Source organism: Lissotriton helveticus, chromosome 1_1 (genome assembly GCF_964261635.1).
Source record: "Lissotriton helveticus chromosome 1_1, aLisHel1.1, whole genome shotgun sequence".
In the NCBI taxonomy this organism is placed as follows: domain Eukaryota; kingdom Metazoa; phylum Chordata; class Amphibia; order Caudata; family Salamandridae; genus Lissotriton; species Lissotriton helveticus.
In genome coordinates, this window is record NC_136057.1 from 1,066,620,392 (window position 1) to 1,066,648,269 (window position 27,878).

Here is a 27,878-nt window from a genome sequence, read left to right on the forward strand (position 1 = left end):
ACATCGATTGGTTTGGGCAGACACCATTTTTAAATGTACCACGTCACCGTGTAAACAATCACAGGACATTAATGTATAAAAACCACAACTGAGGAATACATCATATGCTTTATTCTTAAGGTTCCACTGCCGATATACATATTGTTGAATAATGAATGTTGACTAGGTTAAAATGGCGACCATTACTGCTGAAACAATTGATGAATTGACCCGTCATCGCTGTTGTTTACACGGTGACGTGGTACATTTAAAAATGGTGTCTGCACAAACCAATCGATGTAACACTGACGAAGGAGCAATCCGAAACGCGTCTGTTTCTCATACCTCGCTGTGAATAAATGATTCTCGATGCACGCTTCCTGAGTGCCTGTTTTTCTGTTGGAACTGACGGAATTGGTAGCGATATATATATATATATATATATATATATATATATATATATATATATATATATATATATTTTCGAAAGGGCTGACAGCTAACATCCGCGCTGCAGTCACACAAGAAGACTCGCACTCCAGGGTCTGTGTTTTTAAAGATGTTTAATGGCAATTATATATATATTTTTTTTATTTTATTTTTTTGTTTTTTTGTTTTTTTTTTTACTTATAGGGGCTTTCGGCCACTCTTCTTCATCCAGAAATATATATATATACATACATACACACAATTATGTACAAGGATACAGAGATTTTAAACATCTGAGTTACATCACAGCAAATCTTACTTACGCTTCACATTATGTCATAAATGTAAAATTATATAACATCTCTGAAAAGTTCAGGCTAATATAGGTAAAGAGTTTCAATTGCTGCGGAAGAGGTCACCATTGAGCCACAACAAATCAAATTATTTCAAGCCGGATGTATTGCTTGAACAAGTACTTCCTTTATTTAGGTTGACGCTGTAACGTCTAAAATAGCGTCTTGAAGTAAAACATTAACTAGTCTCAAAAAATCTTTGACGGGATCTCCAGAGAAATTAACATTTCATGGCTGAATTCCCTACTTTCTAAAAATTAAAAAAACTATTATGCCCAGAGAGGCCTCTTGCTTTGCAAAGAGCTTTTTATGCTTCGCGTGCACAGCACTTGCACTGTGCTTGAGAAATCTATTGTATTCAATATAAAGATTTAAAAGGACTTCCATCTTGCCCCATTGCTTTTCATTGGTTCCTGTATTTGCCATTTACATTTCCTGCATATTCTTTGGCTGTAGCATCTATTTCCTGTGGATCTAGTGTCCCCGCTCTTCTCAGTTTCCTAGGCCCAAGTACTCCTCTTCATCCGCCGAACTTCTTTCTGAGGCTGCTGTCTTGATGTTGTAACTTACATTTCTTCCACGAGGCTTGAAACCCAACATTCTCCAAGCCTCGCTTTCAGTTCATTGCCCTGTCTCCAGAGTCCAATTGCTTTTTACGTACAGAACATCGACACAATACTATACGCGTAGTTCAACTGCCCAAACAACGTGATATCAATGCAATGTAATGAAGACTTTCCCAATGTAGAAAATGGCCACCAATGTGCGCTATAAAGTCGATTTTAAAATAAATTTGGGATTGCATGATGAACATGCTACACATTGCAGCTCGCAGCCCTCGCCTCCCGCCTCAAAAAAACATTCTGTAGGGATCCTTTCTCATTCCAGATTATCATCTCTCCCCTTGCAGCAGTATGGACTGATTTGCATTACGAGCGGTCCATACTCGGGTCTGCCTGTGCTAAGCAGGCTGACACAATCGGTTAAGCCTCCTCCTGCTGCAAAGTAGCGCAAGGCACAAAGCCAGTCAGTGGCCATACTTTGCCTCGCTCTGGTACTGTGGGGCAGTTACTCATGATCGAAGGAATGAGTATTAAGAAGTAACTTATAGAGGGGCGTGCTTTGAGGACAATATTGTCTTTTAGCTGACAGATTATGAGTTTTTGAAACATTTGTTTTGTTGTGGAATATGTGAGCTTGATGCTGACATGGACTCAAAATGTGCAAATTTCTAGTTGCGGAGTGAGTTAAAGGCCCATGCTGATATCTGTTGATCCGTGCCACAAATTCAACGTCCAACTGGGCCAACTCAGCCTTTTATCCCTATGCGGTTGATACATTGAATACTATAAAAGTGGAGAATAGTAACACTTGTGCTTTAGTGGTAAAATAGTAAATCTCTGTTAAGTGGTATATAAAGAGAAACTTAATTTCTTATTTATGTAGTTCTGAGTGTCCATGCAGCCATGTGATTTCAAGTGTATTGCTTTTTGTTTCTCTGAACATTTTTTCAGTTTGTTAGTTATTAATTATGGGTATTTATTCTGCGTGTGGTGGGGGATTTATTGAACTGTTTCAAGCGTTTGCATTCAAGAGGATTACACACACACATTATTGGCAGCATTACAAACAATTGTCACATTTTCAGGCTTGAGCAAATAGCCACAAAAAAACTGTTTATTATTAATCACATAGGCGAAACCTAATGCATTTACCAATGCTTGTACTAATTTAGGTATCTGATTTTCTAAGAAAGACAGGCGCAGTGCTCTCTATCTGGCACATGCATCAAAAATGGCATTTGCAATTCCTTATTAGCGAAAAATAAGGATTCACTAATAAGGAATCGCAAAAGCCTATGCATGTAGGAATTGCAAAAAAAATAGCGATTCCTACAAATTCCTTAATTGCGACTCGCAAATTGCGAGTCGCAATTAAGGAATAGCTTCACATTAATTCCTATGGGCTACAGGCCCATAGGAATGAATGGAAATTGCATGCGCAATTTGCGAGTACCCATTAGGTACTCGCAAATTGCGCATTGCAATTCGAGGGTGCAAGGGGGTCAAACGCATACCCTGTTGCACCCCTGAAATTTATATGTGCACCCATGTTGCGCACACACATGCCCCAAGGGCATGCGTGTGTGTAACCTGGACCTTTGAAAAATGTACTTTAGTGAATTTTTCAAAGTTTTCGCTAAATACCATCAGGTTGAATTTTTTGGTATTTAGCGGACCCTAATAACGAAATTGCTATTTTAAATGCCATCTTGCATTGCTTCAAGGTAACACAATTTGCGATTCCTTAAATGCAATCACAATTTGCAATTTTTGCATTTGGGATGATGCATCCCAAATGCAAAAACAGGTCGCAAAGGGGCAGATTCTGAGAATCTGCCCTTTTGCAACCTGTTTTTCCTTTGATGCATGTGCCCCTATAGATGCCCTTTCCGGTTGCCCCATTTTGCCTTATGCTTTTTGTGGGTTTATCAGTGGTATCATCTCATCGCACGAGTTCGGTGGTCGTTGCATATTCTGATGCTCTTTAGACGTTTTTGCAGTACGTGGTCACTCGCGTGCACCACCCTGCTGCCACTGGTGTGGCCTTGTAGTACTGTTTCCCTGCCTGATGGTTTGGAAGTAGGATCTTAAACGTAGGAGCTTAAATGTATGAGTGGGGTGCATCCCATATGGCACGTAGGAGCCAGAGACGTCTTCTGATCATATTCAGGAAACGTGAGACATGACTTAGGCATGCAGAGATACACTAAGATCAGAACTACTTGTTGCGCAGTGCCAAGTTAAGAATAGTATGCAAAATTAATTCACAATCCATCACACACACAGTTGTAGGGGAGGGCCCAGCTTTGTTGGGCACTGGGTGACTCGCTCAGAGAGTCCAAGCACCACACACAACGCGATCAGCTGTGCTGGTGCTCAGTTTAACCCCTTTGCTGCACACGTCGGCCAACGGCCGTCGCAAGCAATACCTGGCTAGTGCTGCGCACGTCTGTTGGCCGACACGGCCCCGCCCACTCTTCAGAACTCCCGCACCGCAGCGGAATTTGCACCGCGGTTAAGGAGTTAAGGTGGTTCTTGGTTCTAACCCTAACAACAACGTATCCCCCTAACTGTAATCCTAACAACATTGGTTCTCCATGTGTTGACTGCCAGAAAACAATATCCTAGCACACATGCCTCTGAGTCAGATGGCTGTTTCAGTTTCAGACTGATTGCAATGACGCCTGCATATTTGTATAATGTAAAGGCAAAGGGCTGGACGAGTGTGAGAAAGGCCATGGAGTATAATTTGGAGAGTGGTAATAATGAAACCGCAAGAACAGGCAAAGAGATGAAAATAAAGGGCTGCACACTTATCATGATCCTAGTGACAAGGTTTGTATGCTTTAATATTAGGATAATATAAGCATACCGTAGCAGCAACTCCCTCAGCCTCAAACACAAATAACATTCATTAGGGGCGGGGTGGTGGATTCTGAGTGAACCTTACAGAATTTCGGGGATGTACTGAGGACAATGCTGGTGGGCGGGTGTTGTGTAGGTGTGTGTGCCAACAATGCGTAACCTTTCACAGAACACAGCGGGGATTATTAATATGAACAACTAAATGAAGTGGGTTCGTTTCTAACGAATATTTTGGCTTTAATGAGCAACAGAAATATGTAAAAACATGTGTCAGGCTTCCCTTTCCTCGTTCTTTAAACACTCACTTCCTGAACTTTTCATCTCTTTTCACATTTTTTCTTGTCCCTTCTGCTCTCCTATTCATTGTACATAATGCCGACTGTGGTGCTGTTGGTTTAAGAGATGTGGACATGCTCTAGCACTGGAGGGGTTTAAATTCCTCTCATACTTGATCTCTATCAGGGTAATAGCTTAAATTAGCTCCAGCATGTTGGCATTTCTTCCATTAGTTGTCTTTCTGTCAAGAGGTCTTGTGTTTACTTTCCTAACAGACCGAACAGAAGGGCCTGTCTCGGCTCCTGAGTGCTCTGCTACTAAAGGTCAGGCCCTCTAGAGAACCAGGCAGCTGGTATTTCATTTTAGGCGCAACTGATGGATAAACCTTCCCTCCCGAAACAAAAAAAAATCAGCCAATTACCAATCAGTGCACTCGCAATATGAAAGATAATGCTTTTACACACCATCAAAAGTGACGGTCTCCTTGAAGGAAGGATAAGGTAAAACCAAGGAGAATCTAATCCAGAGATCTGGCCTTGCCTGGGCGGCCAAAGCAACAGACGAGGCAGTCAGGGCGCCACAGCTTAAAGGAAATCCCAATGATAACATTAGTTTTTTTTTTTTTACCTACATAAGGCTGCAGAGGTCTTGGACCAAGGAGCATTCATTTTTGTTTTTTTCTTTTCAGATTCAAAACGCATTAAAAACCAACCCTTTGCGTTTGGGTTTTACATATGTGTTTTTTCAACTGCATGGGGAAACCGAGCCTCAGCTTGTGTGGCATCTATGCATCGAGCCTTTAAGCAATGTTGGTAGTTGCAATAGGTTTTTCTGAGCACAAAAGGTGCTGAGACTACGGTCACAGCGCCTGCCTCACAAGAAGGCAATGACAACCGGTTGTTTTAAAGCATAAAAATGACTAAATACAAAGAAAGCCAAGAGGTGTGGCACAGAAAACTGAAATTCATTTGATATAATTCTTGTTTTAGTGCTAATTACACGATGAGCCACCTGGATAAATGCCTCATGAGGATTGCCAAACACACTTAGGGCCCGATTACGAGTTTGAGGTGTGGTGGTCGGAGCGCTTTGGGACTGCCGCAACTGCCAGGGATCCGTACCGCCTGGCGGTGGAGTGTCAGGATTGGGAAGAAATATGCATGGTGGTGCCACCCCGGCACTGCCGTGCATATTACGAGTTTCCCACTCCCAGCCTTTCATGGAGGTGAGCCCGCCATGAAAAGGCTGGCAGTGGGGAAACAAAGGGCCCCAACAGGGCCTCCTGTTGCCCACCTCTGTGTGCATGCACCCCTGTTCCAGCATGGTATGGACTGCTCTGCACATGCCATGCAGAAAGGAAAATGCATTGGTGGTCCTGCGGCGATGCAGTTCTAAGGCTCACTTATGAGCCTTTAAAGTGCACTGCTAGGGGACCGCCACGCCGCCCACCTGCCAAACCACAAAAATACGCGTAATCTGATGGGCGGGCGACAGTTGACTTAGGCAGTCCTGGAGCAGTGCGCTGGGGCGGCGTCCCGCTCCAGGAACGCCAAAGTCGCAATCAGGCCCTTAGACAGGAAAGGATACTGGACGCATAACTGGACAGCATCTTGAAGAGAGCAGTACAATGGCAAAGGTACAGTCAACAAGTGAGATGGTGAGAGACGCACATGGCGCTTCACAGAGAAAACTTGAAAAAGCAATCCTTCCAGCATGCACTGTGCAACGAGCTCTGAGGTAGCCAGAGGAAAACGACCATGAGGTTTGCGGGGGGACTAAATGAACGCATCTCGGAGTGCGAGTCTTCTTGCCAATAACACTTCCAAAATAGGAATGGCACTTTGGAGATCACAGAACATTAAAGCAAAGTGTGCCAGAAAGTTAACTAATAATCTGGTGCTGGGCAACGCTAGCAGACGCAAAGCAATACCACCACCACAAGAAACAGAAAAGAAATCAATGGCGACTGCCTACTGCAGAATTGCCAAAGAGAAGGATTATAATACAATATATAGAGAGCAGGTAAAGCAAATGAATGTTGCTTAAATGGCAGAAAAAAAGCAAGGTCAACAGTGTGGATGTAGTCAACCGCATGGAGCACAAAAATAGAACAGCCAGGTAAGTAACTAAAGTTGCAATTAAATCAAAAACAAAGAATACGGCAGCCGACACGAGTAGTCAAAACGACCACTGAAGTCAGCATCACACAGCCTAGCAGTGTCAACAGGCATGATCAGTTCTGTAGCTGTAGACCTATTACTAAGACTACAAAAAGGTGCAAGACATGGACATCCCAACAATGCACAATGAAATAGTAACTGACCACAGAATTAAGTAAATTGTCTGACTGAATCCCGATTTAGCTTCATTAATAGTACAGACATGCTTTTGTTGACTGTTGTGTCTGCATTTAGTATATGGAGTTAATGTGTTTTCAATGTGGGAAAGACCCGTTTCAATTTGTTACTTATTTGCAGTGTCGTCTAAAAAAAAGTAATGTCAAGGTCACTAAAAAGTCAAAACCCACTACTATTTAGACTCGACATTCAGAACAGACCAGAAGGGAAAACTATCCGCAGGTTTCTGTAAAGAAAATGTAGACCTACAGGAAGGAAAGTAGGTGTTGCGTGCCCGGTCAGCTGATTTTGTCCCACTCTTTGACATTATGTTCATGGTTTCTTGAGTTTGTTGCTCCAAAGAGCGAAAGGGTCACTATCACTCAAGACTACTGTGAGTGAGCGATGACTCCATTTTGAATGAGGTTCCCCTCCACGCTTGATAAGGAATAGACACAATGTACAACTTGCCTTGTCATTCAGGTAAAGGTGGTGTGATGAGGTATGGGGTGCTTTGGAAGCCCCCGTCATGTATCACTTGCCTGGGTGGCTGAGGGAGGAATGGGTGTGATCTCGAAGCATGAAGTCTACAAGTCACACAGAGTGTCTTGGGTAGAGTTCTTAAATGCTGAGCCCATGGAAGCCACTTTCTAGATGGCAGAGTAAAGCACAGCACGTGAATCTAGACGAGATGTCAAGCTGTAAAACACTTATTTGGAGGGAGAGAACAACAAACGAAACACTAGTCTACACAGTCTTCACACATAAGACGTTGGGCATGGGCTTTTATCAGAATTAACCTAGGAGGTGACATGGCGGGGCATTTTAAGTACGTCAATGATCGTTATGTGCTTTCGGTTTGTGTGTATGAGGCATCTGCATAGCAAGAACCACACCAAAAAGCAGCAGAGCGCAGTACAATGGCACAGGGAGAGTCAACAAGTGGCTGGGGTGGTAGTTGGGTTGTGGAGCAGCAGTAGATTGACTGCATTATGAGGAGGGGGTGGGGTGGCCAAAGAGATGCCTCTTCAGCTCTTTCCTAAATTGAAACAATGACTGACTACCGCGAGAGGGAAGCTTCCCATTTATCCTTTCATAATGTGATATTTGGCCATATTTTAGCAGTATTTTGTGAGACTGTTGGATGTTCTATCAGACATTTCTCTGCCTTTGCTGTGCTTTTTAAAGTACATCTTGATTGTCTATATGCATATTATTATTGCTGCATTATATCAGAGTGGCAATGACAACACACCATTGACTGGACTGGATTAACAATGTAAAACATAGGCACTAAAAAGATGCTAGAGTAGACCAAGTAAACTCAACAGAGCAGTGGTATTCAATCGAATACCTAGAGGGTGTGAAGAAGACTGCCGAATAGTTTTGTTGCTTAACATAAACCTTAAGCCATGTTCGGGAGTTCAGCATCGAGGCAACCCGCAGGAATTAAATGGCCTCTCTTTTAATGGCTTCCCACACTGGGTCCTGCGGGTTTCCAGAAAAAGGCCCAATTGCTGGGATGAAATTTACGGCTTGAAATGAGCAGGAACAGTTCTGGCAGAGTTAACTTCGGCCTCTCAGTGCTGTCGAGGGAGACTGCACTCCCTGCAGCACGGACCCCACTCCAGCTGCCCTCTCCGGGTTGTCAGTCACTGTCCTGCTGTCTTGCTCGGGGAAGGGCGGGGGTAGAAGGGTGTTGCATCTGGAGCAATAACTCTGCTTTACTACTTCCAGTTAGAGCTGACAGCGTACTCATTCTGATTAGGTCACGAAGGGGGCAGCTGGGCCGGAAGGCATGTACATGTCTGCTCGAATTTACCAAGCACTAAATTCTAACTTTACGCACAGAGCTGACATGTCCAAAGGTTAATCACTTCGAGCCAGCAGGGTCAAAGGGATACTGAAACATAAGCCTCGTTTTAGGAAGAACACAGATTTGTTTGTACCATTAAAGAGATCAAAGCTATCAGTTCCTCCTCGCATAAAGTAGACAGCGCCTGGTCGGTCCTTCCAGGTCCACGTAGGCGCTGTCGGAGGCGGAGACTGCTGGGTCCATCGCCTTGTGGTCTGTGTTTTGGTCTGGGCTGCAGACAGCGTCAGCCTCACGTCTTTCAAAAAATAATAATAAAAGCGCACCCATGTATCAAACATGGGCTTCAATCCGCACTCTTCGTCCACTGGTCCACTTCATCTACTGGAGGTCTTCACCCGAGAAGACAACTTTATTTTTGATACATGTTTTTATTTTTAAGCATACTGCATCTGTCTGCAAACAATAATAAATAAAACAAGCATTGGCAAAACCAAAAGGCCTCGCTTGAGGCCTGCTGGCTTTGCCAACTGTATTTAACCTTGCTGTGCAGCATTCGGATGCTATGCATTGGCAAACCCTGCTAAAAAGCTTTTAAAGCTCAATTTACTGGTGTGGTCTCATAGGGTGAAAGGCTTAAACAGAATTCGCCTCCTTTAAAGTTGAAGTTGGGAGTCTAAAGCCAGTTTGTGGTATAGCCACAAAGTCTTCGCTGTCTACAGTGTTGTCTTAAGGATTTTTGGGCCCCGGGCAGGACATATTAGGGAGCCCCCTGTTTTTAATTTTACTGCCAATTTTCTGCAAATTGAAGCCCACATGATACCAAACATTCAGAAATGGGGTTCACACATAAACAGTTGAAATATTTCTTTCTAGGGCCCCTCAAAAATCTCTAAAAAGCTACTTGGCAAAGCGAGAGCTATTCAGAGGTAGAGGTAGGCAGAGAGGAGAGAGACTGTGATATGGAAATAGACAAAACTAAGCTATAAAAACAGGAAGTTTACTTTTTAGGAGGGCCCTGTAAGGTGGAGGCCCTGGGCAATTCCCCACTTTGCCAATAGTTTAAAACGCATCTGGCTGTCTAGAGAGTGTGTATTAACACATATGGACTGAGTGTGAGCTGTGCATGGCTCTGGGAGGATCAGAGAGCCAGTGTCATGAAAGTGAAGTAGGTCAGCTGGTTCATGGGTGTGCGACTGTGCTAGACCATCATATACAGCAACTGGTCATGCAGATAAAGCGGTCATAAGTGAGGTAGAGCTGCAGACGGGGATACACTTAAGGCGGCCAGAAGTATAAGAAATACTGTGCAAACAGTTGGCAGTGTTCGTATACAGGCTAAAACATAATACATACTACAGGTTAAGGATCGGTCAACACAACAATCGGATCGTGTTCTTTTTGTTAGGTGAAGATAACCTGAGCTTGGTGTATAGTGACGAGCGTCCCGAGCTTTTTCAAGAAAACAGTTATTCTGGTTCATTGAAGTATTCTTTTTCCCGCAACACGGACCATTGTCTAAAAATGGAAAAAGAGAATTGTAGCGTCTAATGGAAATTTGAAGATTGGATACCATTCCATGGTGCTTTGAAGTGAAGTGTTCATTATTTAGCCCTGAGTAAGCCCTTTCGGGTGAAACGCGTTGGCTGAGGCTGTTTGTATTCGTCAACTTGTGGAAACATTAAAGAAAGATTGACCACACTGAAGACTCGGAGTGATTCCTCATTGATTGCATCCTATATGCCATTTGTTGTGTGCCTCTCTTTCCTTATGTGTTTAAAACGTAGTACAGTAGAAAGAGGTCTGTGAAACAAGCAAGGCATGATAAAAAGAGATAAGGATGATGCTGATGGCAGCTGCAGTATACTTCTCATACCAAAGTCGTTCAATGTATTATATACAGAGAAGAGCGGAGAAATCAGACTACATATAGCCACACAGGACTAGGAGGTAGAAAGCAGCACCATGGAGGCTGAACCATGGCCAGGTGTCAGCACTGAGAAGGGCACCCTTGACTGCCTCTCCCCCAGGTGGGAATTCTTCCATGGTAGAGAGCTGTAGGGCTCCCAGAAGCACTACCACATATAGAGGTAGGAGTTCCTGAAGAGTGGGAACTCAAATTTTAACTAGAGTTGTGGAAAGTCGCTCGACATGTGTTATGTGCACTAACGGAGTGGCTGGAATGTAAACAGTACCTGTAAAGTAAAGCCTTCATGATACGGGCTCACTTTGAGCAAGGAGGGGCACTGATACCAGGCAAAATGAAACCTCTCTTAAGCATACCTGCAAATACCTGGAAGTCTTGAGCAGGATGCATATCATTTTTGCAAAATCCCGAAAATTCAGCAAAAAGTACATTTTTTGCAGTATTTCACCTACCACATGCAACCGTTGGTGATATCTTACAGCATTTTTTTGCATGTATCCGAGATTGGTGAAAGTGAACTTAGTGAATGGCCAAGAAACCCTCTTGCCCACTACATTACTACCTTACAATGCTGTATGTGATGATGTCTCCGGTACTGTGAGCCAAATGAAGCGCATTCAGTACAGTTTCCTCAAGTGCGGGAGATAATGGTTTTCTGGTTACTTGACTCAGACAACCTGAATATGCAGCTGAATTAATTCAGTTAACTGCATGAAATACAAAAGACCATACATAACCACCCATATCTGTTGCTGCTCACAGACCACACATCTTTATATCAAGCAAGAACACAGGATGAAAGGTCTATGTATTCACCTACCTTCATAAATACTGATGATGTGGGGATGGCTGAGGGACGACATGATCTCAATCTCCCGTCTGATGTGCACCATATCTTGTTCATCCCTGATTTTGTCCTTACGGATTGATTTTATGGCAACCTGAAAAAATTTGTGAAATTATACATCAATTTGAGAAATTAACAAATGAACACCATCATTTTGTAGAGTTCTTCAAACAAACATCACCCGTCACTGCTATCACTAGGCACAATGGTGGGAGACTAGATATTCTTCAGCTTGAGTTTTATGTTCAACAAACAAGTTGAACTGCAATATAAGGTAAAGTTTCTCCTTGAGGGCTGCATAACAAACATCAAGCTATGCTACCTTTTACAGCATGACTGCATCCGTACTTAGATCGGAGTAACAGCGACAGCATTCTTCTACAATAACATCTATTATATATAGAAACCTTTGACCCAGTTCCTGAGGCGGAAGCCGGGAACTGGAGGTACTTTGTTTATTTTAAAATTGTTCTGTGTGGTGTCACAATTTGCTCATTTGCCTTTTAAAACTAAAGCTTCTTACTTCACTCAGCGCTCGCATTTTCCCCTTAGCGCACAGCTGATGGTAATAGCTGCTTCGCGCCCTTCCTAGCTCTTCTAGCCTGCCGCCGCCATCACCACCGGCGTGCACGCTGACTCCGCCCCTTTCTGAGGCCACGCCCCCGATCATTGTATATTAACCGCTGATTCACGAGCGACAACCAGAAACCTTTGACCCAGTTCCTGAGGCGGAAGCCGGGAACTGGAGGTACTTTGTTTATTTTAAAATTGTTCTGTGTGGTGTCACAATTTGCTCATTTGCCTTTTAAAACTAAAGCTTCTTACTTCACTCAGCGCTCGCATTTTCCCCTTAGCGCACAGCTGATGGTAATAGCTGCTTCGCGCCCTTCCTAGCTCTTCTAGCCTGCCGCCGCCATCACCACCGGCGTGCACGCTGACTCCGCCCCTTTGAGGCCACGCCCCCGATCATTGTATATTAACCGCTGATCCACGAGCGACAACCAGAAACCTTTGACCCAGTTCCTGAGGCGGAAGCCGGGAACTGGAGGTACTTTGTTTATTTTAAAATTGTTCTGTGTGGTGTCACAATTTGCTCATTTGCCTTTTAAAACTAAAGCTTCTTACTTCACTCAGCGCTCGCATTTTCCCCTTAGCGCACAGCTGATGGTAATAGCTGCTTCGCGCCCTTCCTAGCTCTTCTAGCCTGCCGCCGCCATCACCACCGGCGTGCATGCTGACTCCGCCCCTTTCTGAGGCCACGCCCCCGATCATTGTATATTAACCGCTGATCCACGAGTGACAACCAGAAACCTTTGACCCAGTTCCTGAGGCGGAAGCCGGGAACTGGAGGTACTTTGTTTATTTTAAAATTGTTCTGTGTGGTGTCACAATTTGCTCATTTGCCTTTTAAAACTAAAGCTTCTTACTTCACTCAGCGCTCGCATTTTCCCCTTAGCGCACAGCTGATGGTAATAGCTGCTTCGCGCCCTTCCTAGCTCTTCTAGCCTGCCGCCGCCATCACCACCGGCGTGCACGCTGACTCCGCCCCTTTCTGAGGCCACGCCCCCGATCATTGTATATTAACCGCTGATCCACGAGCGACAACCAGAAACCTTTGACCCAGTTCCTGAGGCGGAAGCCGGGAACTGGAGGTACTTTGTTTATTTTAAAATTGTTCTGTGTGGTGTCACAATTTGCTCATTTGCCTTTTAAAACTAAAGCTTCTTACTTCACTCAGCGCTCGCATTTTCCCCTTAGCGCACAGCTGATGGTAATAGCTGCTTCGCGCCCTTCCTAGCTCTTCTAGCCTGCCGCCGCCATCACCACCGGCGTGCACGCTGACTCCGCCCCTTTCTGAGGCCACGCCCCCGATCATTGTATATTAACCGCTGATCCACGAGCGACAACCAGAAACCTTTGACCCAGTTCCTGAGGCGGAAGCCGGGAACTGGAGGTACTTTGTTTATTTTAAAATTGTTCTGTGTGGTGTCACAATTTGCTCATTTGCCTTTTAAAACTAAAGCTTCTTACTTCACTCAGCGCTCGCATTTTCCCCTTAGCGCACAGCTGATGGTAATAGCTGCTTCGCGCCCTTCCTAGCTCTTCTAGCCTGCCGCCGCCATCACCACCGGCGTGCACGCTGACTCCGCCCCTTTCTGAGGCCACGCCCCCCGTGGTCTCCTATAAATGTGCCTGTACAGGACGCGCAGCGGACGAGCGCAGCGGGAGCGCCGTTTGCACGCCGAAGGCGCGCCTAAGGCAAGCCCGTCTGCGCCCGTCCGCGACAAGACCGCGACAGGCGCAGGAAACTCTGCCTTTACTTCCTCCCACATCTCCTACCAACCTAGCGACCTCTTTCAACTACAGGTCACTAAGCAGTGTCCAGGTATACTCGACCCAGCCGCACTTTCAGGCCCAGTCAGTTGCAAACATTGCCACTGGTCCACTGGGCTTCACTCAGCTGTTCCAGCGGCCAATATACCTCAGGCCCATCTGCCCTCCTTCAAAGGTGGCCTGATCAACGCGCGTTCCATGTGCAGGCACAACCAAGATATACACGACCTTATCTTGGAGTCCGACCTTGACTGCCTCATGATAACTGAGACATGGTTAACAGCTGATAGCAACCCTGACATAGCTATTGCTCTTCCCCTGGGCTACTCACTCTTCAGGGAAGATAGAGCCAAGGGCCGAGGCGGAGGTGTTGCAATCATCCTTAAAGACACCTTCCCTTGCCACACCTTTAGTCTAGAGCCTCTAAAAAAGACTGAAGGACTAGGCTTCTCTATCAAATTGAACGATCACACTTCATTCTCAGGCGGACTTATCTACCGCCCACCTGGCAACGCATCTGAGTTCCTCGACTCACTGCACGATTCCTTAGGACAGCTTTCACTCAGATACCCATTCTTCACCCTCCTTGGTGATTTTAACCTCCACCTAGAATCGAAAACAGATACTCATACCATCAATTTCGTACAAACCCTTGATATGTTCGATTTTAAACAACTCGTCACCTTACCCACCCACTCCCTGGGTCATACCCTTGATGGAGTCTGCACAAATTCCCCCTCCTTGATCACACTAACGCCCTTGCCCCAGATCTGGTCTGATCACTCCCTGATCCCATTTCACATCTTGAACGAAAACCTACCCAACCGCGACAAATCTGTTTCCCTCCCCGACAATCACATCAATTGGAAAAAGGTTCAGGATAACATCACTCTTAATCCTTCAATGCAAACCCAAGACCCCATCCTCTCCGGCAATGTGGATACCGACGCTGATCTCTTTCACAACTGGATCGCTCAAGAAATCAAATCCAGAATCCCGCCCTCACGCCCCCGTACCTCCCGGGGCAAAACCAAAATCAACGCCCCCTGGTTCACACCAGAACTTGCAAATGCGCATCTGCTATGTAAAAAGGCAGAAAGAAAATGGCGGAAGACATACGAAGCCACTAATCGTACTTCCTATATCGCAACAAGAAAAAACTACCTTTCAGAAATCAAACTGGCAAAAAAAAACTACTACGTCAACGCCATAAAAAAACGCAGGCCAAAAACAAAAGGTGCTGTTCGCGATAGTTAAATCATTCACACATCCTAAGGCACTCCTGCCTGAAATCCCCCCTTCTCAGAAATTCTGCGATCAAATTTCTGACTATTTCGAGGAAAAAATTGCCTCAATCCAAATCAACTTTCCCCTCCCTGTCACTCCCCCAGTGCCCCCCCCACTGGTCCCCCAAAGCTGCACGCTAAGTCACTTCGCCCCTGTCACTCTTGAGGAGTCGAAAAAAGCCATCCTGGCCTGCAAATCGGGCGCCCCATCCGATCCTTGTCCCCCCAAGATACTCCACCAATTAATCGACGAGGTTAACCCAACCATTAACAACCTAATCAACTCCTCGCTTAGCTCTGGCTTAGTTCCGACCTGTTGGAAAAAAGGAATCGTCAAACCCCTTATGAAGAAGGCAAATAAACCACCGACGGATCTCACCAACCTCCGCCCAATTTCGCTACTCCCGGCTTTGGGAAAAATCACGGAACATCTAGTCCATAAAGAGCTGAAATGCTATCTGGATGAAAATAACCTTCTTCATCCCCAACAATCCGGATTCCGCCCCAAGCACTCGACTGAAACCGCTCTCATTGAACTGACCGACACTATAAAAACCCTACAAGATCAGAGAAAAAACTCCATCTTAATCCTTCTCGACCTAACGGCGGCGTTTGATACCATCTCCCACACCATCCTCATCAGTAGACTCAGGGACATTGGCATCTCTGATTCCGCCCTATCCTGGATTACGTCCTTTCTCTCCGACCGTTCCCAAACTGTCACTTTAGGCCCATTTCACTCTAAAGACAAACTTGTCTCCTCAGGTGTCCCGCAGGGATCTATCCTCAGTCCTCTCCTTTTCAACGTTTACCTCATTCCCCTCCTCAATCTGATAGAATCATTCGGCATACCTGTCACCTCGTATGCCGATGACACACAACTCATCGTGCCATTGGACGAACTTTCTACCAAAGCGGAACTTAACCTCAAACACTGCCTGACTGAAGTATTTCGATGGATGGACAATAACCACTTGAAATGCAATTAGAGTAAAACGGAGATCCTCCCGATTGGCACAAACATCTCCTTCTGTCCAGCACTATGGTGGCCAGACAATTCCGTTGCCCCCCCCCCCAGACAGTTTCGTCTGCCAGGAATCTCGGCGTTATTTTTGACTCCGATCTCTCCTTCGATCAGCATGCCAGAACCGTCACAGGCAAATGCTTTGGAACAATCAGATCCCTGAGAAAGTTCTTTGACTTTCTCCCCATCGATGCCAGAAAGACGGTGACAGTTGCACTCATAATCTCGCGACTGGATTACTGCAATGGCTTGCTCGCAGGAGTCAAAAAGAGCACCATCCAAAAACTACAGAGCGTACTTCACACAGCCGCCCGTCTTGTTCTGGGTCTACCCCGCAGATCCTCTATCTCCGCAGCACTTCGTTCACTTCACTGGCTCCCACTTCACAAAAGGATTCTCTTTAAAATCCTGATCACAGCCTTTCGTGCCTACAACAAAACAGGCCCTAAATACCTCAACAAGCGCTTTCCCCACTACGTGACCAGCCGTTACCTTCGTTCCACTAATGACAACCTCATCCTTCTACCTAAATGCAGCCTGAAAACGAAGGGTGAGAAGACCCTCAGCTTCCTTGCAACTAAAGCGTGGAACAAACTGCCCAAAATCCTCAGACAACAAACCCAGGAAAAACCCTTTCGAAAGCTCCTAAAGACATGGATCTTTAATCTCCCGGACGATTACTCCAAAGCTTCCATCTAATCCTCTTGGACTGGTTCACATAGGTTTCCAAGCGCCAAGATGCTCCCTCCGGAGCGAACGTCGCGCTCTAGAAATACCCCACAAATATCAAATATCTATAGGACCCAAACAGTGGATATTTTGTAAAAACAAGTAAAGCTGTGGATATTTTGTAAAAAAAATAAAGTGTTGGGGCTTTCGTCAGGAGGCAGCTTGCACCAGCCCATTTCTTCTGTTATTGCCGCCTAAAGCAGAACTAACTGGTGGGAAGAAAGTGTCGCGTAATGGCCAAAGCTGCCGACTTCAGAGCTGGGGAACCAAGAGTGAGTCACGGCGGCGGCTCAGCATCCTCTAATTCTGGGCAAATTACTTAATATCCCCGTGCCTACTAAAAATGAGTGTGTCCTTAACTGATGCTCATGAAACTATAGCACCGGTGTTGGCGATTAAGTGTTGGTACTGAGCACCAGAAACCACCGGCTCAAATTAAGCCCTGGACCCAAGTGACCATGGGAATCTTAAATCTGTACACGGTAGAAGTGCCACTGCTCACAAGTGCAGACGAATATATTTTCCTCTTATTCACAAAACTCAGCAATAGTGTACCTGGAAAGCTGCGCCGGTCGCAGCTTTTCAGGTATGGTGTTGTATGAGCCATGGGATTGTTGTAAAGGCAGATAATACCACAATGTTTAATTATCCACACTGTGGTAGCCGATGTGCAGATGTGTTATATTCTAGTCTAGTTATCCTCACAATATAATAGATTGGTCCATTCCACCGCACATGTACAGTCACCCTTAAAACTCTAGAAACCAGGAGCTCTGTGTTACAGTTGGAGCGGTGAGGCTGCTGTGAAGATACATTGTGGAGCCTCTGAACACCTGGCCTTGTGTTTATCTATCTGTAATAAATCTGTCTTTCAGTAGACTCACACTAAGGTGTCCTCTGTCACAACACTGATTCTCTGCGCTGCACAGAGGACGGTAATCACTTCGTCGCCCCGGACTGCTGCTGTGTTCAAGAATTATTTTTTCTTCTCAAAGGAAAGGATGCATTTTTCCTTTTTCCCTTCCCACCCGCAAGGTTTACAGGTATTATGTTCCCTTCCCCGCCTGAAAGGGTTATTACACCAGCCCCTTTACTTTCTAGAGTAAGAAGAAATCAGAGAAGAGGACGTACATTCCAACAAGCGGACAAGTCTGAGGGCGATCACAAACGTTGAAGGCAAGCCACGCCTTCAGCCTCCCCCTTCCCAGCCAGTGCTGGGGGTTTACTAATGTGTAATTGCATGCAGCCGTGCTGCACAATTACACGGTAGTAAATACTAGGTATCCCTCTGTGGTATCTACCAGGAGAAGATGGAACCACGTTCACCCATAAAAGTAACTTTACACCTATAAATGAGTTCCTGAATCGGGCCCTCAGCGGGAGATTTGGATTTGGAATTATTTGTTAAAGAGATCAATCTGGAGAGGAGAAAGTCAAAAGGTGCCTCTTAGATTGTAACTCTGTGCTATGTCCGAGAGTGATCAAATGTCAGAAGTCATCACAATAAATACTGTTTGTGCCACAGACAAGTGAACTGGGTCACTGCTGGACTTGGGGGTAGAGACAACGTTTTAGGTTTGAATAAGAAACGGTGATGGTAACTGATGGGAGTATTTTCACAAAAGCTAAGCCATTTTACGAAAATGTACCAACTCAACCCTTAAGAAACTGCTGCAAGCGGTCTGTATTTGCAGGATCAGTGTCCCAGCCTGGAACCTGGCCACCTGCACCTGCACTTACCCAACTACGCCAATAAACAAGGCTAATCCAACAAGAGGTAAATAAATGTGTGCCCGTGCAATACTAGTCCCAAAAAAGTGAGTTTAGCATCACATATTATTCTGCTTTTCACAAACTAGCAACCTATCACTGCCCACAGTCACACATGTGGGCCAACTGTACGTTTCTTAAACTGGTTCACCAGACAGCGCGCAGCGACATGGGGCATGTGTTTGTTAAACATGGACATCAAATAAGAACTTAGCCGAAAAGTGGTCCTTGATCACACATCCCTGATTGGTTCACGGAAACGTGAAATGCAAATAAAACCAGTCCTTTTCTATACTCTCCATAATGAGTCAACAAAAACCCATGGTAAGTTTTGGTGAAGCCCTAAACCAATCATTAACAGAGACTGTCAGTGGTGCGGCCCACAATTGCAGGCCAAGTCCTAAAACCTACCTACAATAAGCATTGGCACAGATTAGAGTGGCGTGGTGTGAAGTGCTGTAGAGTGTAGAAAGATAAGTTAACACCAAGCTTCACTGAAAGACAGAGCCTACACTTGATCTCTGTTGCTCAATGCACAGCAAATGTAACAAGATAAGAAAGGCCTGTTTACAGAAATTCAGTACTGGTGGAAGAATATAGTAAATAAGGTTTGGGTAAGGGAAGGGAAGGGACGAACTCAAGCTGTACAGCTTAAAAAAATAGAGGCAGCAAACAAAGCAAGCAAATGTGAGTAACAAACCACAAAGCCAATGGTAAGCAATGGGCGAAATGCATTCCCAGGGAAGCTTGCCGAATGTCCCCAAGCTGTCATTAGCAAACCACACAGCTGCGCTGTCTGGTAGGATTTGACCTAAAAAGGACCATTTCGATACAGATTCAAAGTGTTTTATTTTTAAACAACTTTTCTCTCAGATGCATAATTAAGATTATAATGTATTTTTAATGTAATTAGATTGAGAAATGACTACATTTTCAAAAAGTATTTGATGTGGTAAAATTAACATCTTTAGTTTATGGAGAAAAAAAAATGACTGGGCATGTTGAAAACAATTTTTTGGGCTTACAAAATCAAAAGCTGCGAAGTAACCTAAACCAAAATACTAAATGGCATGTTTAGGAAAATGAGTGTTGATTTTATCATGTTCTGTATTATGTGTGGTCCAAACGAATATTGTTAACTTTACTGCCTTCGAACTGGTTCATAAGCTAAAAAAAAAATCCATATATGGGAGAGGCAAAATTGAGTGCAAGATAATGTTATCAGGAGAACGCAGGCGACCTAAAGTAGAGGACAACCACAATTTACCCTTAATTCCTATTCCGCTATTCAGGAGTACAGCAACACATATTAAATTGCAGAACAACTGCAAAATAATGTATTTAATTCCCTGTTTTTCTACAGTCCCGCCGGTTTAACACTAGCCCTTGTTAAACAAATGACATTTGAACTAACCTGTACTAAAAAAAAAAAAAAAGCATTGAAAATGCAATAGGTCTCGCAATAGAAGAGTTTAACTTTTTTCGTTTTGCAAATGGATGAGTGGCGTTGCGTGGATGAGTGGCGTTGCGTGGATGAGTGGCGTTGCGTGGATGAGTGGCGTGTGAGAGTGGCGTTGCGTGTGAGAGTGGCGTTGCGTGTGAGAGTGGCGTTGCGTGTGTGAGTGACGTTGCGTGGGTGAGTGGGGTTGGAATGCAATAGGTTTCGCATTAGAAAAGTTGTAGTTATTGGTCTTGTAAATGACATAATTTATTTATTTTTTCGTTGTTAAATTTGCTAAATTGATGGCTTTGTCATTTACAATGCCAATAGTTATAACTTTTGCGAATGTGACACCTATAGCATTTGGAATGCAACATGTTTTGTATTTACGTGACTTATATGGCAGCTCTGGTCGTTATGCTACATCTCTAGATAGTTTTATCTTTCGCTAATGTGACACCTATTGTAACACAATATGTGTTGTGAGGGTGAGTGAGGGTGAGGGGTTGAGGGTGAGTGAGGGTGAGGGGTTGAGGGTGAGTGAGGGTGAGGGGTTGAGGGTGAGGGGTTGAGGGTGAGTGAGGGTGAGGGTGAGTGAGGGTGGGTGAGGGTGAGTGAGGGTGGGTGAGGGGTTGAGGGTGAGTGAGGGTGAGGGGTTGAGGGTGAGTGAGGGTGAGGGGTTGAGGGTGAGTGAGGATTTTGAGGGTGAGTGAGGGTGAGGGTGAGTGAGGGTGAGGGGTTGAGGGTGAGGGGTTGAGGGTGAGTGAGGGTGAGGGTGGGTGAGGGGTTGAGGGTGGGTGAGGGGTTGAGGGTGGGTGAGGGGTTGAGGGTGAGTGATGGTGAGGGTGAGGGTGAGTGAGGGGTTGAGGGTGAGTGAGGAGTTGAGGGTGAGTGAGGGTGAGTGAGTGAGGGTGAGTGAGTGAGGGTGAGTGAGGGTGAGTGAGTGAGGGTGAGTGAGTGAGGGTGAGTGAGGGTGAGTGAGGGTGAGTGAGGGTGAGTGAGGGTGAGTGAGGGTGAGTGAGGGTGAGTGAGGGTGAGTGAGGGTGAGTGAGGGTGAGTGAGGGTGAGGGGTTGAGGGTGAGTGAGGGTGAGGGGGTGAGTGAGGCTGACTGATGAAACCCCTCTCTGATACTTGTTGATCTACTTCTGGGAAAGCTTACCTCCACCAGACAACCCAGTGTGTGCTGCACAAGAAGTGTCCTCACTCTCACACTTAATTTCCTTCCCTTGGGCCCACAACAGGGTCTTGACCTCCAAAGAAATCAAAGTGAGTCACTGTCACTGAAAACGTGCGGATTGCATAGTGCTGATGCATCACGTGCTTTCTGTTTCCACCATGTTTATTTCCGTCCCTGCTTGCAGTGCAACGCTCTGCGCTTATTTGTGCCCGTGCTCTTCTTCACAAGCCTGTCACATGCCCCCCTTGCTGTTTTTAAGTTCTGTTTCTCAAATGTCTCGGGGGATTAGTACCTTTGAAGGCTTGCACTTGAGGGGGTGCGCTCAAAATTCATAATCCCCTGAGAAATGTGCCTAACAAAGCACGGCCGGGGATGTGCACAACGCTCCGGGACAGGCGTCTTCATCTTGCGGGGAGCAAGGCTGTGTGCGAAGAATTTCGTTGCTTCGTGAAGGCAAATAACAAGCAAATTGGCCCATTGGGGAAATTAAGTGTTGTAAAATGACCAAGAGTGTGTTGTTAGAATATTAAAGTAACTGTTTGGTATTATCGTATTATCCTCTTTAACTCTTAAGACTGGGAGGAGGAAAGGAGGCTTCGAGGAAGTAATGGAGTGAGTAAAGGTTTTCTTCCAGGAATCATAATACGCCCACAATGCAAAAGTAAATGACAAGCTGCGAACAAAGCATCCGAAAGCAGCCTAAAGGGGAGAAAGGAGGGGTGAGTGTAAGCCGAGGTCACACGGCGGGCAGGGGAGGGGGGAGAGCGAGAGCGGCATGTGGGTGTGAAGAAGCCGGGCCGGGCAGGGGAGGGGGCGGAGCGGGGAGAGCGAGAGCGGCATGTGGGTGTGAAGAAGCCGGGCCGGGCAGGGGAGGGGGCGGAGCGGGGAGAGCGAGAGCGGCATGTGGGTGTGAAGAAGCCGGGCCTTTGAAGTGAAGCTAAGCTTCACTTCAAAGGTGTCGGAGGAATGCGGGCGGCTGTGCACGCGCTTTTAAGCTCAATGCACATGCGCATTGAGCTTAAAAGTCACGGGCACTGCAAGGAATCGCCACGATTCCTTGCTTCGTAGTTAAAGGTTGTTTAAGCCGCAATAGGCTCGCAAGCTCGATGCGCATGCGCATCGACAGGCGAGACCTAAAAATCTACAGACTGGCTCTGACGTGACTATGCCTGGACAGCTCTGGCACAGAGCGGGCTCCTGTTTCATAAGGCATTGGAGCTTGCTATCAGCGAATCACTGTGTGTCTCTGATCAGAACTCCCGCCAGTTACCTCCTCACAGACAATGAGAAAAGGCGAGAGGGAGCGCTGTGCTACCTTGCAGCGGTCTGCTGACTCCATAAATAAAACTTCGGCTGCTCCCTTTTACTTCCCAGTCTTCTACTTACCACTCTTCCCTATAAGAAACCACAGCTGATTGGCGCACAAAGTGCTGTTATTAATGATGTCATGACACACAAAACCGCACCCCTCATAAAGTGTGCAATCACGCATAAACAGCAAGGTGTTCCTGGCAGCATCTGAAAGCTGGAGCTGTATTGGTGTTTAGGAGTGTGTTTAAACAAACAAAATGCAGGGTTTGAAAGAAGGTGGTAGGCTGTGCCGTGGAGCAGTGACAAGCACTGGCAAAGCCAATAGGCCTTGCCTTTGATTGGCTGTTGAAGCCAATCTGTGCGGCATGGCTAAAAAAAAACGTGATGACGTGGCCCTGTCATTTTGTGGGCAAGCACATGCATTCAGCATTTGGAAGGGGATGGGGAGTGAGACAGCACGGGGAGTCAAAAGCAACGGAACATGCGGGTAAGAACTAAGTGGTAGGTTGCGGGAGATGCAAAGTGGCAGGCGTGTGGGGCCAAAGCAACAAAAGGGAGAGAACACGGGTTCACTCAGCTTTTTAATTAACAAAAGTTTTTAAATACCTGTCCTTCAAGCACTTCACCTATTCTCCACTCAATTCACAATCACAATGCCCATTAGCCTGCCTTAATCCCCACATCACCAACGTACCCTAACAAAGCGCAAGGCTCCTATTAACTTTCAACCAAGCCTCCTGCTGTAACAAGCCAGTGAGGAGATAGACTGCTGCTCCACTTAGCTCCGCAGATGCAAGGATACCCATTACTTTCTGCGAAATCTTTAATTGACACCAACCAGAATCCTGCGCCTCAACACCTGCCCTGCAGACTACAGTGGGCTTGTCGCACTGAAAGGCGAGCCCTCAGTAGCACTACACAACTTACCAGCGAATGCTTGAAAATACCCAATCAAACAAGTCTAACAAACTTTTACTGGACCCTCGGACCAATTATATCCAGGTAAGAATAAGGCAAATGGCATTTTTGCCTTCTCTACGTGCTGTTCTAAAACACAAGCTTCAATAATGTGCCTTACCGCTTTTTTCGAAAGCAGTCCACATTTTTTTTTTTTTTAAACATTTTTATTGAAATTTTTCTGGCACACACATAACACAGAATTCAGATAACTTAATACATATAATAAACTAAAATTACTATCAAGAAAAACATATTGATACTTAAACTTAGCCTACAGCATAAGAAGGGGAAAAAAAACAAAACAATTGTTTTGAAAACCATAGATCAAAATAATAATAATACATCAGACTACGTTTGCATTAGACCTTTCCTTCCATAGATGTACCGGTTCCCAAATTTTTCTTCCCCACCTTTTTATCCTTTTACCTTTTTTCCCAAGTATACCCTTTTCAAGATTAAACGTCCCCAATAATAAAGCAATCCACTGCTGTAATCCCGGAGGAAGGGGGTCCAACCAAGCTCTAGCAATCAGCAACCTAAGAATCGCCATCGCTACGAATAAAAATTTGCTATGATTGCCTTCACAACCCCTAACTCCTAACATAATTACTGCCGGTGTTAAAGTCGCATTTAAAGCAAGTGTTTGGGCCATAAAATCCTCAATACCCTTTAGTAAGGGCCTTAATTTGGGGCATTGCGCAAAAATGTGGATACTATCTGCGGCCTGGGTATTGCATCGCCAGCAGTTAATCCCTGTAGTAGCCCCCCACTGTGCTATACGGTCTGGCGTATGATAAAGTAGATACAGCGTCTTAAAATGCTGCGATTGTAGTGGGGCAGAATAGAAGGCTGAACAGCCTAACTCCAAGGACTCCTGAAAAGCCTCACACGTTATCCCTAATTTCCCAGCCCATTTATTGCCAAATTTAACAATATCGTCCTTCTTTGTATCAGCCAGCTGGGCATAGAAATAACGAATGGAGCATACCCCACTTTGTTCTATTGCCTCCATAATGTTGCATGTGATAAAACCGCCTGCCCCTCCTTTTTTTTTTAGAAAAAAAACTCCTAATCTGAAGGTACTTAAAAAAACTATACCTTGTTATATTAAATTTAGCAACCAAATCTGAAAATAAAAGAATATTTCCGTCTGGATCTAACATATCTCCTAGTTTCCTAATACCTTTTCTGTCCCAATCTGTCATAATGGAATCCGAAAAAATTGCAGGGGGTAGAGACTTATTCCTACACAATCTGGTGTATCTGTTAAATCTACCTAAGCCACAGTTTTTTGCAACAGCAGACCATACATTATAAGCTGCAGCGACTGTCTTGAAACGTGTACGTTTGTAGTATGATGAATCTGTACATTTTAAAAAAGCATTTACTGTATCTTCGCCCAAAACAATTGAATAAATCATAATTGAAAACGCTTGGACTTTCGGATCCCCCTCATTAGCACCAATTAAGCCTTGAATATATTGCAGCACCGATGCCCAATAGTAAAACCTAAAGTCAGGAACCCCCCAACCTCCCTTATCCCTTGGCAAAGTCATAAACTTGTATGCCCGTCTTGTCTTCCCATACGACCAAATAAATTTATTGAGGACCGACTCCAGCTTATTAAACCATATTGACTCAAACAAAAGCGGAATTGTACGAAAAAAGTAAAGAAATTTGGGAAGTATAAGCATTTTAATAATATTAGTGCGTCCTACTAACGTAAGCCTAAGATTGTTTATCCTCATCAAGTCCGAACTGACTTTCCTCAATAAGGGCGCAATGTTACGTTCAACTACTGTCCCTAAGTTAGGAGAAATTTCAACCGCAAGGTAGACTGCAGATGAAGTCACTCGTGGATCATTACATTGAGCTACTATGTTTTTAATGATCTGTGTTTTAGCTCTATTAAGTTTATAGCCGGAAATATTGCCGAAATTTAGGGCCTCCTGTTCTATCACACCTATTGCCATTACAGGATCAGGAGTAATGATCGCGACATCGTCTGCGTATGCCAACACTTTTACTACTGTCTCATTTACACGCAAGAGGGGAATACTAGGATTAAAATCAAGACTGCGTAGATATGGATCCATATACAGCGCAAATAAAAGAGGAGAACTAGGACAACCTTGCCTTGTTCCTCTTTTAATCTGCACTGCCTCTGTTAACTCTCGATTAATTTTAATTCTAGCCGTTGGATCCCTGTAAAGAACCTGGATTGCTTTTATAAAATTATCTCCAAACCCAAAAGTTCTCATTAGCACCCACAGGTATTCCCACGCGACCCTGTCAAAGGCCTTTTCGGCGTCTAGAAATAGAGCTGCGACAGGGCCGCCAGAGACCTCCATAGCATCGAAACAGGTGATCACTGTCCTGACATGTTCAGTAGTCCCTTTCCCCGGGATAAATCCGTGTTGAACTGGGGTAACTAACTTTTCTATTACAGCGGACAATCTTGTAGCCAAAATTTTAGAATAGAGCTTCACATCAGCATTCATTAGGGCAATAGGTCTATATGACCCAGGAATTGTTGCGGGTTTGCCTTTTTTCAGGATAACAATAATTTCAGTCTCGCCCCATGATTTTGGGATTGAAATTCCTCTCTGAGCCTGAATGAGTGTATCCAATAGCTCCCCTCTAAGAACTGATATAAAAGTCTTATAAAATTCAATCGGTAACAGATCTGGACCTGCAGCCTTTGAAGAAGGGAGATCTGTTAAAGCTACAGACAGTTCTTCTAGTGTTATGGTGACATCAAGAGTAGCTTTTTCCTCTAAATCTAGCTTTTCGAGTTGGATATTTCCCAAATAATCCCTAATATTGTCAGCACCTGGCTCAGTCTCCCTATCATATAAATCAGAATAAAACTTCCAGAATACATTCCTTATTCCCTCAGAGTCAGAAAGCAAATTGCCTAAGTCGTCAACTATGTTTTTAATGTCCCCTGCATTAGCCTTTTGCCTAGCCCTAACAGCAAGAATATGGCCGACCCGCTCGCTAAACTCACATGCCTGCTCCTTTTTTGTTAAATAACTAACTGCTGTCTTATTAGTGATTCTTTCCGCTATTTCCGCCTTTAAAATCATAATCTCCAGCAGTTGTTGGTCCAATGGAAGCCCCCTCATGATTAACCTACTTAGCTCAGTCTCAGCATGCAGAAGGGAATTAACTTGTTGATCGAACAATTCTCTTTCTTTTTTCCGTCTATAAGTTGAGAAGCTTATTGTCTCTCCTCTGACGCTTGCTTTGAAGGCATCCCATATAAACCCGCTACTAGAGCTCCCTGCGTTGTTGAGCCAAAACTCGCTAATCCATTTTTCCATGTGTTTACAGTAACCCTCGTCTTGTAGCAGAGCACGCTCAAAAGTCCATCTATGTACTTTCCTACCTAAGCCAATTAAACTAAGTGACAATAGCAAAGGATTGTGGTCAGAAACCAAGCGAGGTAACTTCTTGATCTGTGAATTAGCGATTAGCACATTAGATATTAAAAAGTAGTCCAACCGTACTGTTATATTATGAGGAGCGGAAAAAAACGTATCTCCATCTGTCTGTGGGTACAGGTTAGCCCAGACATCTGAAAGAGCATTATGCGAGGCCATATCTGCAATCGCCCTATGTACCCTTTTCTTTCTCCCTATATAGGAATGACTTAGTTGAAGCTCAATATTTGCCGGGCGACTGATATTGAAATCTCCACAGCAAACGATTGGCTCCGCCCAAGTTGAAAGTTCGTGATCCAGAAATTGAAATATATCAGGGTCATCGCATGTTGAACCATAGACAGAAACTAGAGTGAACCTAGCCCCTCTGAAACCTAATTCTACAATCACCCATCTACCCCAGGTATCTTCTTTGCTCCTAAATACAGTACAGTCTACTCCTCTCCCCAGAATCGCCACCCCACGAGTTTTGGAGGCTTGTTTAGTGTGTGCTAAGACTTTAAATCCAGCTTGTTCTAACAAAAAACCCTTTCCACCCTCCACATGAGTTTCCTGTAGACAAATCAAATCGGGAGACAATGATTTACAGAATGCTGAAACTCGCAGCCTCTTTTGGAGATCATTCAGACCACAAACATTAAATGACAAAATTCGACAAGTCATCAAAAAACATCGAAGATCAGCGCCAACTTCAAATTCCACCTCTTAATCAAGCCCAAAATTTCTTTTATCCTCCACTTACACAAAACCTGCAACTGCCTCAAACTACATTTCACTGTGTACAATGTGTGCCATTTTCTCCCTCCCCTCACCCCTCCCACCTCCCTGAACCCCCCCAGAGTGCCCCTCCCCCCTCCCCCCCTACAGGCAAATAGGTCACGAATGACCTATATGTGGGCGCCAGGGAGGCAGCAGCCGCCACCCCTCCCCTCTGCCAGCCAGTACTACAAACATATCAAACTTAAATCCATTACTTTTTCTCCTTATATCCCATAACTTCCAACATGTAAG

General features: G+C 44.8%; 1 protein-coding gene across 1 annotated transcript in view; it reads right to left on the minus strand.

Moving 5' to 3' along the window:
- Positions 1–27,878, minus strand: part of NUAK1 (NUAK family kinase 1) — a 148,478-nt gene that overhangs the window by 55,998 nt on the left and 64,602 nt on the right. The window contains exon 2 of the mRNA XM_078677967.1: positions 11,362–11,482. Coding sequence (XP_078534093.1) covers positions 11,362–11,482 — 121 coding nt within the window. The remainder of the gene's footprint in view (positions 1–11,361; positions 11,483–27,878) is intronic.